The following is a 16,894-nucleotide window of genomic DNA, read 5'->3' on the forward strand; positions in this document are numbered from 1 at the left end:
GAAAATCAGCAAGGATATAGAAAATCTCAACAACACCATCAACTAACAGGATCTAACTGACATTTATAGAATACCACCAAAAAAAAAAAAAAAAAAGAGTACGCATTCTTTTTAAGTGCCTCCCTGACATTACCAAGATAGATCATATTCTATGTCATAAAAAAACTGCAACAAATTTTTAAATATTGAAGTCATACAGAGTGTGTCCTCTGACCACAAAGGATTCAAACTACAAAACTAATAGAAAGATTTTAAAAATTTCCAGATTCATGCAGATTAAACAAGACACTTCTAAATAATCGTGGTAAAAAGAGAAATTCTCAAGAAAAATTTATAAATACATTGAACTGGATGGAAATGAAAATACAATATATCAGAATTAGTGGGACACTCAAGCAGGTCTGAGAGGAAAAGTTATAGCACTAAATGCATACACTAGTAAAGAGGAAAAGTCACAAATCAATATCTAAGCTCCACCTGTAATTAATATCTAAGCCCTCTTTTAACCTAGAAAAAAAGGAGGAAATAAATTGAAAGAAAGCAGAAGGAATGGAATAATAAAGATAAAAGCAGATATCAATGAAATTGAAAACAGAACAGTGATGGAGAATATCAATAAAGCAAAGAGCCATTTTTTGAATAGATCAATAAAATTGACAAACCTCTGGCAAGACTGACAAAGAAAAAGGGAGAAAAATACCAAGTAATAATAGCAGAATGAAATGAGGGTTAATACTACAGACACTGAAAACATCAAAAACATTATAAGGGAATAGGAGGAACAACTCTTTAAGCATTAATCTGAAAACAGATTAAATGGATCAATGCTTCCAAAAACACAAAGTACCACAACTCACCCAGTATGTAAAACACTTTGAAAAACCCTGTAACTATTAAGGAAATCAAATTATTTAAAAGCTCCTAAGATATCCCCAGGCCAAATGATTTTATTGGAGAATTCTGTCAAACATTCGACAAAGAATGAACAATTCTATACAACTCTTCTAGAAAGTAGAAGAGGAAGAAACACTTTCCAACTCATTGTGTGGAAATAAAGACAACATGATAAAAGGAAACCATAGAGAACATTCCTGTGAATATGGACAAAAAAAATCCATCGTAAAATATTAACAAATAGAATTTAGCAACACATAAAAAGAATTATACAGCATGACCAATAGGGTTTATTCTAGGGATGCAGTGCTGGTTTAATATTTAAAAATCAATATAATCCACCATATTAACAGGCTAAATAAGAAAAATCACATAATCAGTATCAATTGGTGTAGAAAAGGTATTTGAAAAACTCAACATATGTTCTTGATAAAAACTCTCATTCAAAAAGAAGTAGTGAGAAATGTGCTCAACTTGAAAAAGAGCATCTATAAAAAGCATAAATTCAACATTATACTTGATGGGGAAAGATTAAACAAACGGTACCCCTATGGGGATAAGGCAAGGATATCTTCTCTCACCATTCTTATTCAGTAGAGTGATGGGAGTTGTAGCTAGTGCAGTAAGGCAAGAAAAGGAAATAAAAGCCATACAGATTGTTCATAACTTCAATGTCTCTGGTTATATTTTGTTTCCTTTTTTTCTTCTGTTGATTGTGTTCCAGTTAAAGGTGAGATCATATGGTATTTGTCCCTCACCATCTGGCTTATTTCACTTAGCATAATGCTTTCCAGTCCCATCCATGCTGTTGCAAAGGGCATACAACTGTAATTGAATAACAATAAAAATTAAAGTAAAATAAAAATAAATAAATGAAATATTTTTTTAAAAAAGCCATACAGATTGGGAAGGAAGTAATAAATTGTTTCTATATTCAGATGTAAAAAGGGAAAAGCTTATTTTTTGCTTTCTTTGTAGGGAAAAACCTAGTTCTTTTCTACTGCGTGTTTCTGAGTCCTATGAATCTCCTTTACTACCCACATGGAGCACCTTGCTTCTGACACTTCTGATCATCAGATGTGTGTGGGTTTTTTCCATAACGACAAGCAAGTCTGGTGCTAACTGGATGCTCTATAATTTAGGGTAATTCTGACAGTCTGGCGATAGTGTGAGATCTCATGGGTCTCAGTTCCACAAGACTGTCCCCCACCCCAACTTCCGATACCAGTTGCAAGGTCAGGTTATCACCTGTGCTTCTGGTCAACCAGCTACAGCTCAGCGGTTCCTATGACTTCCTCCTCAGGTTTGGTTAATTTGCGAGAGGGTCTCATAGAACTGAGTGAAATACCAGTTTATTGAAGGATAGGATAAAGAACACAGAAGAATGACCAGATGAAGAGGTACTTTAGCTTGAGGTCTAGGGGGGTCCTGAGTGCAGGAACTTCTGTCCCCATAGAGTAGGAGTGTGTCACTCTCTCAGTGGGTGCATTTGCCAGCCTGGAAACTTTGAATGCCATACTTTGGGGGTTTTATGGAGGCTTCATCATGTAGGCAAGATCAATCATTAACTCCATTTTTAGCCCCTTTCCCTCAAGAGAATTGTGGATGGGGTTGAAAATTCCTAGCTCATAGTCATGGCTTGGTTTCTCAGGTGGCCAGCCTCCTTCAGGAGCCTACCCAGAGTCAACTGCATTAAATGGAAAGACTCTTATCACCTGGCAAGTCACAAGGGTTTCGGGAGCTCTGTGCCAGAACCTGGAGTCACAGACCAATACATATATTTTCCATTATCTCACAAGGTGACGTAATTGTTTATGTAGAAAATTTCAAGGTATTTCCAGAAAAGTCCTAGAATGAGGAAGTGAGTTCATCAAGCTCACAGGACACAAAATAAGCATACAAAATTCAATTGTATTTTTATATACTAGCAGCGAAAAAGGGTACCAAAATTTAAAATATACTATTTGCAATTGCTCATAAAAATTTAAATATTTTGGTGCCAATTTAACAAAACACATGTAGCACTTATAGCCTGAAAGCTACTAAATATTGATAAAAGATGATCTAAAGAAATGTAAAGATGTACTGTATTCATGGATTGAAAGACCCTTTACCTTTACAGCTGTGGACTCAGAGGGAAAGAGGAGGCAGCAGCCTGCTCTGAAGTTCTTAGGCATGTCCCACTGCCAGGGACAGTGTGAAGCTAGAGCCTAAAGCATTAACAAATGGATGCCATCCATAGAAATGACTTTCATCTGATGCTCAGCCTCAGTGAAGGGGAACCTGGCTTGTCGGGGCCTCCGTGTCTGACTCTTCTCACTGCACATGCACATGACCCCCAGGATGTCAGCAGGCCCTGGGTGGCTGTTGGGCAGGCAGGGTGCACACAGACCCGGCACTGCCGTAGGGTAGAGGGGAACCAGGAAAGAAGGGCTGGCTGTCAAAGGGGCCGGTCTACTTGCTTCTGTACTCTAAGGGCTGAAGTGCTGGGGTTCCTGCGGTATCTCTGCAGTGCTGCCGATGATGGAAGACTCCTCTCTATATGCAATTTTTAAAAATATGAAAATAATTTCACAGTGAAACCATTAGCCCACCACAGGCAATCTCAGCTATAATTTATAGCTCCCATCTCCCACACTATAGTTTTTGTTTTTATTCACTAGGATACAATTTTTTTTTTAGAAAGAAAAATCTCAAGGAGTCACAGTTCTGATGAAACCACCATGTTACTCATGTTACTCATAGATATTACTCAGGCTGAAATTCTGAAAAGTAAATTAATTCCCCTTGTATGGGAACTATCTGAATAATGTTCAGATTCCTCCCCGGAGGAGGCCGATTGACTCTGGGAAGAAGCTGCTGCCTATTGGCAACACGAAGGTTACCGCCACCTTCTCTGGCTTTATTTTGTCCACTTTATCCCTCCCTTGAATTTGAAGAGAAGAAAATCGACTGGTTTTCTTGGGTACATGAAAGGGGCTATTGCTTTTAGAAAGCTTCATCTGCTTTCTAACACACACACACACACACACAATTTTTCTAGCATTTTGGTAGACAGCCTTCTTTCATCTCAGAAATTTCAGTACCTTCAAGGTTACATGGAAGACTTTCCTCTTTACCCTGAAATTCTTTTTATAACAGTTTTAGTGATACAGAATAGGTTAATGATTTGTTTGGGTTAAAGAAAAAGAGTGCTTCTTATGGGAAAATTATAAATGGCTTTTCTAGATCAAGGATGAGAAGAGGGGGTAACCCTAGGAACTGGGAAGTCACGGTAATGCCTGTGACAATGGCACCTCCACACTTTGGACACCTGCTAGGCATCAGGCATGGTACTAACCACGTACAGGCAGCCTTTCACTTAGTGCTCACTGTCACTGTTGCTCCCATCTTATGGTCGAGGAATCTGAGACTCAGCAAGTTTGGGTAACTTGCCCAGGATAACACTGCTGATGTCGGGTCTCTTGTAAACCAGGTGTGTCTGATCCAAAACAGCCTGGGTTTTAAGCACTATCTCCTGCCTCCCCTCCTGTGGTGCCTGGGGTGATGTGGTGTTGACTTGGTCCCGGGAGGGCCTCCTGCGGGTAGCATTAGACACCAGAAGAGTATCCAGAACGGACTCAATGGCAAGGCACCTGTTTGCTGGTGTTTGCTGTGAAGGGTTTGAGCCCTAGTACATTGAGTCAGACCCACTCTTGTTTATATAGTTGAATCTTCTAAGAAGAACCCGGAGTTGGCTGCCCTTCAGATCCAGGCTCAGGCCTGCCGCTCTACGGGTTACTTACGGTCAGGGTTACACTGGCTATAAGCTAGGGCTAGGGCTAGGGCTATGGCCACTCCATGGAAAAATGGAGACAGTACTGCAGGTTCTTCTGTCTTCTGTTGTCTCTTATCTGAAGGGCTTCTGGGGTCTCCCCTGCGGTCACCCAGCTGTTTGTGGAAGGAGATGGCCTGATTCTGATCCCCGGGTTCTGCAGCCTGCTCCATGGGGCACTACACCCTGTACCCTCGAGGACCGGAATGTCAGTCCCCACTGACCACTGACCACGACTTGAGACCCATGAGCCCCTGTTGTGGAGAACCTTTCTGTTCCTGGAGTTTTGATTTGGTGTGACCTTTGAGAAAGGGGGAAAGGAACAGCTAAGGCTTGTTATCTCTGCACTGTCTGGTTGAGAAAACGCGGGCTCTATGGTCTGCATTGTGGGTTTGGGGGTGCTCCCTGCTCTTTATGTAGACTCTTTGACACTGACAATAACAGAGCACCCTCATTCCTTTCCATATCTGAAATATTCTTGTGTTTAAAAATGCCATCGTCCTGGATCCGTTTGACCACCGAGGATCATCTCTTCTAGCCTGTGGTGGTTGGACTGATAAGACTGTTGAGGGCTGGGAGGAGGAAAGGCATTTGGAAGGTGCAAAAGTTGTTTGTTGGGAATTCTGCGGGATTGAAAGAGCACTTTGAGAACTGTTCCTTGGGGCCATTTTACATATTTAATCACAATTAAGGCTATAATTAAAGAAGCATTTATGTATATCCTATACCCACACTTGAAGTATGACAGCTAAAACATGGTGATGTAACATGTTGAGCCTGACCTTTCAATGCAGGACTGCGTGCAAACCAGCTCGTGCCCCAGGAAGTCTTGGGGTGAAGGCAGAGGCCCAGCTACAGAACTCCTCTTCTTTTTCTGGTTTGATGGATGTCACTCAGAGTAGACTGATGCAATGATGCTGCAGCAGGAAACATGCGAAGCAATTATCTTTTTAGTAGGTCACTGGCCTCCTTTGGGAGAAGAGACCAGAGGGAAGGCGGGCACACGGCCTCCCCCGGGGGCTGCGTGTGCAGTAGCTGCGCTGGTGATTAATAGCTGTGTCACTTCCCATGAATGTTGCTGTAGGCAGCCGTGTTCAAAATTGAGTGGGAATGAAATAAAACAACCCAAAATAAATGTTTCCTCTCTTTCTTATGAGTCGCTGGGATCCAGAAATAGCTTTTCAAATCTATAATTTTAAACAGCATCATTCACAGCAGCTCAGAGCCTCAGCTTCGTACTCACATGGATGTTGTGGGCATACACATCACTGTTGTTTTTAAAGACCATGAAAAATTTGAGCTCAGTGACTTTGAGGTTTTTTTCCAGAACTGAAATAAAAATTATGTTTACAGAGAAAAATATAGCCTTTACATGTATATTTAAAGAAAAATAGTAGCCCAGTGGAGGAAAATGATGAGAAAACTCTTGCGCCCATTTGGATGGTAACCTGGAGCAGTAAGGACATCTGGCAGGCAGTCGCTGCTGGCTGGCGGCAGGCTTGCAGCCCTAGGAGCTCTGTCCGGGGCAGCTTGCCAGGACATAGCGACCAGAGGACAGCCTGGACCTCGTGGCCTTCAATGAGGTCAGCTGGGAGCCGAGAGCATAAATAAGAGAGTGACCACAGCATGGCCGGGCAGGGTTGCTGCACAGTCTGTGCCTACTCAGAACACGGTCTCGAGGCCCTTCTCTCTGCTGCCTCTGCTGGAGCCAGGCTACCCACTTTGGGGTGGTTGGTGGCCATCAGAGGATAACCTCGGCTGCGTCTCTGGGCAAGAGAAGGACCATTAGCCTTTTGACCATTCCTCTGGAGAAGCCAAAGAACACATCTTATGGATGAGAAGCTGGCAGGAACCTCAGCTCAGTGCTTGGGAACTGTCTTTGTCTTAGGCCAGAGGGAGGGCGGGAGAGAGTGTGGGTGCTGCCTGCCTTCTGCCTACTCATTGGTTTCTTTCTGAGTCCACAGTAAACAACACAAAATGAAACAAACCAGTGGGGGCGGGGCTGGTAGCAGGGTGGGCCCTTGTTTTATTTGCCTTGTCTACCTGTGGCTTAACTGCGCAGTGCTCCCACCCAGATACTGTTATCAGAACACTGAGTAACAAGCAAACATTCCAAGGAGCAGCTGTGGGGAGTGGGAAGGTGTATGGAGGGGTGGGTATAGAGCTGCTGAGAGGTGGCAAACTTCAGCCTGTCATTCTGCTTTCAGTCTTTCCTGCCCTCAGCGAGGTGTGAGTTATGCCGCAGCATTGTTTTAAAGCATAGTCTTATAATTGCTCAGGGATGGTGAGGACAGCAGATCAGCGGATGACTGCGACTGAAAAGGACTTGCTATCATAGTTTCTAAGAGAAGGGGCATGCCCTGACTGCCCCTGGTGCCTCACAGGGCCAAACCAGAAGCACCAGGGGCCTAGTCAGGAGGCAGAGGGAACAAGGGCACACATAGACAAAAGCCTTTATTGTGGTTTCAATGGGAAGGAATGAGTGAGGCAGGGTCAGTAGGCTAAGTACGGTTAGGACTGGCTCGTTTGAATAACTTTGAAGGTTCTGTTGCATGGGGGCTGTCTCTGGTTGTCTGCTACCCAGACCTGGGGAGATCCGGGCAGTGGACAGTGACCCAGAGTGGAAGAACTGGACCAAGGCGTTGACTGGGGATGTGGGCTCTGCATTGGTTAGTTTGCCTTGGAAGATGTGCTCACAGAGGAGTCATTTGCTCTCTCTAGGAAAGGCTGGCCCCAGGAGGGGCAGTCCCTTCGGTGTCAGCAAGGGCTCAGATGTCAACGCATCGAAACCTGTGGTTAATACAGGTGCACACATGCCAGCGTGAAGGGAAAAGTGCTCCCGTGTGGGAGGAACAACATGAGATGCTTGGGCATTCTGAGGAGATGCAGCTTTCTGCTTTGACTGGTTTGGTTTTGGTTTTGAAGAGTGTGCTGAGGAGAAAGAAGGTTTCAGTGGAGAGAGAGGATTTGGCTGAGCCACCAAAAGTGACGTGTGGCAGTTAGAGGGAACTGCAAATGCAGAGTTCTGCCTGGACAGAGGCCCAGAATGGGAAGGTGTCTAAAGGGGCTTAGCAGGAAAAACACATCAACAAAAGGTCCCTTTCACCAATCCAAGGCCAACAGGAGCCCACAATCGGTGGTGCGGTGAAAGGAGAAACGTTATTCAGGTGAACAGTTTGCAAACTGGGGAAATGCAGCCTCAGGTAGAAACTGAAAGTGTATTCCCTGGACACAAAGGGAAGGCCGCTTTTTTCAAAGAAGATTTCATTTATTTATTTTTAGAGAGAAGGGGAGGGAATAAGAAAGAGAGGGAAAGAAACATCAATGTGTGGTTGCTGCTTGCATGCCCCCAACTGGGGAGTTGGCCTGCAGTGCACGCATGTGCCCTGACTGGGAATCGAACCAGTGTCCCTTTCGTTCGCAGGCCAGCACTCAATCCACTGAGCCAAACCAGAGCTAAGGCCAATTTTTATAGAGAAAGTTCTTGTCCTGGTTTCTGATTGGTTCGTTTTTATGCAAATGAAGAATCCAATTTTTCACTCTCTGGTTGGAATAGCACATTCTCATTGGTTGTTATGGAGCTGCTCTGATTGGTCAGTAAAAATGCAAATAAAGCCTTGGCTGGTGTGGCTCAGTGGACTGAGTGCCAGCCTGTGAACCGAAAGGTCACTGGTTCAATTCCCAGTTAGGGTACATGTCTGGGTTTCAGGCCAAGTCCCCAGTTGGGGGCGTGTGAGAGGCAACTGATTGATGTATCTCTCACATGGATGTTTCTCTCCCTCTCTTTCTCCCTCCCTCTCCCTCTCTCTAAGAATTAAAAAAAAAATTCAAATAAGGATATAAGTGTGCAATTTTGTATGTCTCAGCCCATTGGTCAAAAGATGATACCAAGAACCTCTTTATAACAGTTTGCTCAGACAGTAGGAACACAGTGCAGGAGTCTTGGCAGCCCAGTCTATGGCTTTTCCATGAAACATAGTTTGCATGAGAAGCCTCTGTATAAACAATGGCTCCTATCTGTCAAAAGGCCCCGTTAACCACAGGGAGTCCTTGGTAGGTATATTCTTTCTGGAGTTCAGTAAATTGTTGGGACACTCAAGTACGGCCAAAGTTGGCTCCTAAGGCACCTGGATGTCACTTTGTATGAGCTGGACAGAGCCATTAGCCCTCTGGGATTTCTCCTAGTGAATTCATAGGCTTGCAGTCACAGCACTTAATCAACAAGTTAGGATGTTGGTATGAATTTATTCTGGATGAAAACATAGATCCACTGTGTCAGGGGTTAAAACTCAGAGTCTCCCAGGCCTGCAGGTAATGCCAGTAAGTAACAGGGCTCTGGGGACTTCAAGAGATAGCCAGGCCCCAGCTGAAGGGCTGGAGGCCTCTGAGCTCCAGAGGGTCACATCATAGGAATGGGTTCAGAGTTGCCAGATCCTCTCAGTTTTCAGACAGGCTGGAAATTCAGATCTTGTTGCGAAACTTCCCGAGTTTTGTGAAGTTGCCTTGTATCTTGGTGGAATCTTAGCTGAACTTTCTCCTCCTTATGGGCATGTTGGAAGGTACCAGGTGGGCCTGCCATGTGGACACTTGCTGGCCTCTTTCTGCTCCGTACACGTCACCCCAACTGAACTGTGATGGTCAAAGAGGAAAAGGGATGATTACGAGGTGTGCCTAAACTGGGAAATGGAGGCACACTAGGGCAGGGGTCAGATCCAGCATCCAAGATGATCCCTGAGGTCTTTTTTAAAATATATTTTACTGATTATGCTATTACAGGTGTACCAATTTTTACAGGAGCCCTTTGCCTCCCCCCACCTGGCACCCCCTATTCCTTCCAGCATTCCCGCTACCTTAGTTCATGTCCATGGGTCATACATATAATTTCTTTGGCCAGTCTACTTCCTATAGTGTTCATAACATCCCCCAGGCTATTCTATATCTACCATTGTGTACTTCTTAATCCCTGCACCTTTTCCCCCATCTCCCTCTTCCCCCTCCCAAATGATAACCCTTCAGACAACCTCCATATTTATGATTATGTTCCTATTCTGCTTGTTTGCTTAGTTTGTTTTTTAGATTCAATTATTCATAGTTGTGAATTTATTGCAATTTTAATGTTCATAGTTTTAATCTTTTTCTTAAGTAAGTCCCTCTAACATTTTATATAATAATGGCTTGGCAATGATGAACTCCTTTAGCTTTACCTTGTCTGGGAACGACTTTATCTACCCTTCAATTCTAAACGAAAGCTTTGCTGGATAGAGTAATCCAGGTTGTAGGTCTTTGCTTTGCATCACTTTGAATACTTCTTGACAGTCCATTTTAGCCTGCAAAGTTTCTTTTGAGAAATCAGCTGACAGTCTTATGGGAACTCCTTTGTAGGTAACTATCTGCTTGCCTCTTGATGCTTTTAAGACTCTGTCTTTATCTTTAAACCTTTGGCATTTTAATTATGGTGTGTCATGGTACGGTCCTCTTTGTGTCTATCTTGTTTGGGACTCTGTGGTTCCTGGGCTTGTATGCCTATTTCCCTCAAATCAGGAACCTATTCTTTCATTATTTTTTCAAGTAAGTTTTCAACTTCTTGCTCTTTCTCTTCTCCTTCTGGCACCCATATGATTCAAATGTTGGTGCATTTGAAGTTGTCCCAGAGGCTCCTTAGCCTATACTTGATTTTTTTTTACTCTTTTTTCTTCTTGCTTTTCTGATTGAATGTTTTTTTTTTTCTTCCTTATATTCCAAATCATTGATTTGATTCTTGGCTTCATCCACTCCACTTTTGGTTACCTGTAAATTTTTCTTTATTCCACATAGTGCAACCTTCATTTCTGCCTGGGTCTTTTTTATGCTGTTGAAATACCCATTGAGTTCCTTGAGCATCCTTATAACCAGTGTTTTGATCTCTGCATTGGATAGATTGCTTATCTCCATTTCATTTAGTTCTTTTTTCTAAGGTTTGTTCTGTTCTTTCATTTGGGCTATATTTCTTTTTGTCCTCATTTTGGCAGCTCCCCTGTGCCTGTTTGTATTAGATAGAGCTGCTTTGACTCCCTGCCTTAGCAGTGTGGCCTATTGTAGAAGAGCAAACGGGTAAGTTGTATGGGGCGGAGCCTTGGGTAATCTCCAGGGCCAGGCAACCCATGTGAACCACGTTGATGGCGTCTCAGATATGGTTCTGTGTGGGGGTGGGCTCAGAAAGGGGCAGTGCTGCTGCCTGGCTTCTGGAGTTTTGTCCAGGAGGAAGCTGTCTCCCAGCGCTTGCCAGACACTTCAGTTTCTCCCCATATACCACTGGTGCTGTTCCTGTTGCTGCAGCCTGAAAGGAGTGAGTCTGCGTAGGTCCTAAGTCTATTGTGGGCCCTTTAAGAGGAGATGCCTGAGAATCTCCAATTTCCTCTGTTGCCCCAACACCTGACTTGTTTTCACAGACAGAAGTTATGAGGACTGATCTTTTTGGCACTGAAACCCTGGCCTGGGTGATCTGGTGTGGGGCAGTGATCCTTTGCTCCCCAGGAATTCTTCCTGATTTTTCCACTGCACATGGGTGTGGGACCTCCTCTTCCACATCTCCGTGTCTCCGCATCTGCACCCCTCCTACCTTTCTGGGTGAATGTGACTTCTTTAATTCTTTAGTTGTTGGACTTCCATACAGCCTGATTTTCTGATGATTCTCCCTGTGGTCTTGAGTGAGCTCCTCTGCCAGGCTTTATCTGCGTGTCCTAGTATGCGAAATTCATTCATTCTACACATTGAACGTCTGCTGTGTGCTGGGTCCAGACTGGGACTGCACACTCAAAAGCAGAAAATTTGATGGATGCTGTGGAAAATTGTTATTATAATTAACTTTTTAACAAAACAAAACAAAACCAAATGGTGCTGCAATCAGTCTTTTCTTTTGCTCTCACTGTGGGTAAAGGGCCCTGAAATGGTCTCCTGATAGCACATGGGAAATACAGGGATTGACAGGTGAGTGGGCAGGTGGGGAGCATGCACAGGTCTCTCATGCCCACATTGCCTGGTCTGGTTCTGTGTCCCAGGCTGTGAGCTCAGTGACTGGGCCTGGCTATCCTGACCCTGGTTTATCCAGTGCCCACTCTGGTGCCGGCATGAACAGGCATGTGGATGTTCCCCAGAGGAGTGATTAATGTGCAGCAATGTCTAGTTTTAGTAGAAAGTATTTTAGACAAACAGCCATAGAAAAATGTACACTACAATCAAAGCGTTTAAAAATGAAAGTCAAGCGCATGGGGAAAAATGGAATTTGTAAAAGGACCTGACATTGTGATGACACCATTATTGGGGTTGTGAGTTTTCAGATTGATTTTGCCATGATCCAGCAGAAGTTGAGAGGTTTCCTCCAGCTTGCCAGGCCTCGTCTGGTGCCATGCCCTGCTGTGTTGGCTGGGGTGGACTGAGGGCAGGCCTGGCAGTGTTCCTCAGACGACCGTCTGTGGGGTGACAGACTGCCTGGGAAGTTGTGCTTGTGGAAAGGACATGTGCTCACACTACTCAGAGCAGCTGCCCTGTGTGCTCATTGTCATGGTGTCCTCATCACCTCCCACCCACACTACAGGGCCAGGCATGAATTCTAGATGCCTTAAGCACTAAAAAGATTATGGTGCCCTTTAAAAATTGCAAATACAGATAGTATTTGCAAAATACTATCTAAAGTATTCAATTGTATTTAAGAAGGTGTTTATCAAGTATAAAAGTTAAGACAAATTGCTGCTTTCCTTCTCACTTTGAGTGATGGGTGGATGTCCTCACTTCATTGGTGTCTGAAGCACAAGTGTGCCTTGCCTTTTTGATAATGTAGCACTGTGTGTACATGCATGTATATGCCTGTGTACGTGTGTGTGCATATGAGCATGTGTGTGCACATGTGCATATATGCATGTATATGTGTATGAAATGCTCTTGCAGAAATCAACAAAAAGGTCAGAGGCATTCAAAGACAGGATGCTGCTCATCCAGGACTGTAGAGCATCTGCCTGCCTGGGGAAAGGGCTGACCTACCACAGGCAGAGGGATGCTGTAAGATTGGTCCATGGGTGTTGCCTGTGGGGACATTCCCACACCATGTTATAAACTGCTCCAAGGAAGGCCTCAACTCACACTGACACAATGGCCTTAGATCACAATGCAGCAGTGTTTATGGGCACAGGATTCAGGGTGAGATATGGAGAGTACCTCCTCTGTGGGGAGTACAGGGGAGCTGTAAGTGGGCTGACAGTAATGGCCTGACTGTGAGTCTGACAGGAGCACCAGCATTAGTGTTGCCTCCTTGTAGAGAATGTCCTTTCAAAATATGTTCTAGGATGTTGCTCTGGTCCTATTAATTATGTCACAAACTTAGTAAAGCTGAATAATTAATGATCGAGGAACACTTGGAACTGTGAAATGCCATGTAAATGTTAAGGAGTAAAAATTACTCTGTGTATTAAATAGATATGCTGTTTTAAAAATATTCCATGTGGGAAGGTTAATTTCCAGAGGAGCTGAAAAGCTTTCTGTTTCACTGTCTTCAGGAACGTTTTGTATCTATTGCCTTACCCACAGTTTCAGAGACTTTTGTATTCTGTATCCTGAGGTGCTGGAATGACTTCAACCCAAATGGCTGCTTGGTCCTTTTAGCTCTGGGGATGAAGTTGCCTATTAGCTTTGGGTAAAACAGAGTCTACTTGATTCTCTCTAGCTGGAGGTAGTTTGGACCCAAAGAGAAGGAAGAGGTCAAGATCACTGATTACCAAACACAGAGCCTTCAGCTGATGCCTAACCTGGCCACAACCTTGGCCCTGATCTTCACCAGCAGGTGAGATGGCCCTTGGGGTTTACTTTCTCAAGGTGAGTTAAGGCTTTTGGCACTACTAGGAGTGAGAAGGGGGCTTCATTTTCTTTCATGCTTCATTTCCTCACTGTGAGCATGAAAGAGGTTAATCTGGTCCTGAGGTTAAAAGTGTCCACACTTGGACAGTCTGCATATCCAGACGAATGGGATCCTCAGAGAATTTGAGGAGGCCTTTCTCCTGAGTTTCTAAGAGAAACAGACTCAAAGACTTCCAATTTCCTACCCCCGATAAAGGCTCTAATTTGTAGTAAAGTTTTCAAAAATAGGTCGAGGCAGGTGAATATGTTGGGAGCAGGGGAGGAGTCAGGCTGCAATAAAACATCAGTAACAGTACTGTAAATTCACCCTGAACCTCAGTCTTACACAGGCTTTCATTCGTTCCTCCTCACAGACCCGGGAGGTTGCCTGGGCAGTAACAGGTCATCGCATTCTAAAGATCAGAAAATTGGGATTTGCCATTTCTGATTCTGACACAGAGCTCCTGAAACCCTTGGGATTTTCTGGGTGATAAGAGCATCTTTTGTTCCAATGAGAAGGGCTCCTGGATGAGGGCTGGCCACCAGAAAGATAAAGCTATGATTAGAAATTTGGAATTTTCAGCCCCTCACCCAATTCTGCAGAGAGGGAGAGAAGCTGGAAATGGAGTTAATGATGGATCATGCCTACATGATAAAGTCTCCATAAAACCCCAAACATACAGGGTTCAGAGAGCTTCCTTCAGGGTTGGTGAACATGTGGAGGTATAGGGAGAGTGGAGCCCAGAGTGGGTATGGAAGCTTCACGCCCCCTCCCACATGCCTCACTCTGTGTCTCTCTTCCCTCTGGATGTTCATCTGTCTCCTTTATCCCATCCTGTTATAAATAAAGTGGGCTTCTATAATAAATTGGACTTCATAAGAAGGAGAATGTGCCCTCCCACCCATATACACCACAACTCAGTGACATAGGTTGCCCCACCCTGGTGAATACCTAAGGCTCTGCCCCTTACAATGTACCAGGTGTGCTGAGACAAAGAAATATGGGCCAAATGAAAGAAGAGATCAAAACTAAAAAAAAATAGAAGAAGAAACCTCCCAAAATAGAACTAAGCAAGGAAGAGATATCTAACCTATTAGATGCAGAACTCAAAACACTGGTAATCAGGATGCTCACAGAAATGGTTGAGTATGGTCGCAAAATAGAGGAAGAAGTGAAGGCTATGCAAAGTGAAATAAAGAAAAATGTACAGGGAACCAACAGTGAAGGGAAGGAAACCAGGACTCAAATCAATGGTTTGGAGCAGAAGAAAGAAATAAACATTCAACCAGAATAGAATGAAGAAACAAGAATTCAAAAAAATGAGGAGAGGCTTAGGAACCTCCAGGACAGCTTTAAACATTTCAACATCTGAATGATAGGGGTGCCAGAAGGAGAAGAACAAGAGTAAGAAATTGAAAACTTACTTGAAAAAATAATGAAGGAGAGTTTCCCTAATCTGACAAAGGAAATAGACTTCCAGGAAGTCCAGGAAGCTCAGAGAGCCCCAAAGAAGTTGGACTCAAGGAAGCACACACCAAGGCACATCAGAATTACATTACCCAAGATGAAAGATAAGGAGAGAATCTCAAAAGCATCCAGAGAAAAGGAGACAGCTTCTTACAAAGGAGTTCCCATAAGACTGTCAGCTGATTTCTCAAAAGAAACCTTACAGGCAAGAAGGGGCTGGAAAAAAGTATCTGAAGTCCTGAAAGGCAAGGACCTACATCCAAGATTGCTCTATCCAGCAAAGCTATCATTTAGAATGGAAGGGCAGATAAAGTGCTTTCCAGATAAGGTCAAGTTAAAGGAGTTCATTATCACCAAGCTCTTACTATTTGAAATGTTAAAGGGACTTATCTAAGAAAAAGAAAAGATCAAAACTATGAACAGTAAAATGATAACAAACTCACAACTATCAACAACTGAACCTGAGACAAAAACAAAAATGAACTAAGCAAATAACTAGAACAGGAAGAGAATCACAGAAATGGAGATCACATGGAGGGTTATCAGTGGGGAGGGAGTGGGGATAGGATGGGGGAAAAGGTACAGGGAATAAGAAGCATAAATGGTAGGTACCAAGTAGACAGGGGGAGGTTAAGAATAGTATAGGAAATGTAGAAACCAAAGAACTTATATATACAACCCACGGACATGAACTAAGGGGGGGGGATGCTGGTAGGAGGGGGATTTTAGGGCAGAGGAGGCTAAAGGGGAGAAAAGATTGGGGCAACTGTAATAGCATAATCAATAAAATATTGTTTTAAAAATTAAAAGAAAGAAGTAGAATGTGTTTGTGTTTCAAAGGAGAAGAAAATTAATAGACAACCAAGAAAATTAATAGACAACCCACACAATGGGAGAAAATACTTACAAATTATATACTGGATAAGGGATTTGTATCTGTAACATATAAAAATTATTGCAATTCAACAATAAGATGACTAATAACCCAATTGAAAAATGGGCAAGATCTGAATAGATATTTCTTCAAAGAAAATATACAGATGTCCAATAAACACATACAAAAAAGCTAAAAGTCATTATTCATCAGGGAAATGCAAATCAAAACAATAATGATATACCACTCACATCCACTCAGACAGCTAGAATAAAAAAAGACAGATACTAATAACATGTGTTATTGAGGATATGGTGAAGTGGAACCTTTGCACATTGCTGGCGGAATGTAAAATGGTCCATCCACTCTGGGAGACAGTTTTCAGTTCTTCAAGTGTTAAACATGAAATTACCATAGCCCAGCAATTCCCCTCCTAGGTATATGCACAAGGGAAATGAAAACACGTATGCAGAAACTTGTACATTAATGTTCACAGCAGCATTTACAATACCCATACTGTGGACATAAGCCAAGTGTCTATCTCCTAATAAATGGGTAAATGAATGTGTTATATCTACGCAATGGGTTATTATTCATCAAGGAAAAGGAGTGAAGGACTGGTGTGTGCCACAGCAGGAATGGACCTGGAAAACGTTATGCTAGGTGAACGAAGCTAACAACAAGAATCATATGATATTATATGATTCCACTGTTAAGAAATTTCCAAAATAGTCTGGTTCAGAGAGACACAAAGTAGATGGGTTGTCAGAGACTAGTGGGTAAAGGAGGGAATGGAGTGACTGCTGCCGGGTATGGGGTTTCTTTATGGGATGATGAAATGTTCTAAAATTAGATGGTGATGAGCTCATGACTCTGTAAACATATTTATTTGAATGGAATTGCTTTGAAAATTTACTTTCTAATCATTTGTTAATGTCATGTGAAATGTAACTGATTTTTAAATATTGTCCATTTAGCC

The 16,894-nt window shown here is 43.1% G+C and overlaps 1 protein-coding gene across 1 annotated transcript in view; it reads left to right on the plus strand.

Annotated features, from left to right (window-relative positions):
• ACOXL (acyl-CoA oxidase like) overlaps window positions 1-16,894 on the plus strand; it is a 270,737-nt gene that overhangs the window by 87,031 nt on the left and 166,812 nt on the right. Inside the window, 1 exon segment of the mRNA XM_053924460.1 lies at window positions 13,414-13,520. Within this exon segment, the coding sequence (XP_053780435.1) occupies window positions 13,414-13,520 (107 nt within the window).

This window comes from Desmodus rotundus, chromosome 5, assembly GCF_022682495.2.
Source record: "Desmodus rotundus isolate HL8 chromosome 5, HLdesRot8A.1, whole genome shotgun sequence".
Lineage (NCBI taxonomy): Eukaryota > Metazoa > Chordata > Mammalia > Chiroptera > Phyllostomidae > Desmodus > Desmodus rotundus.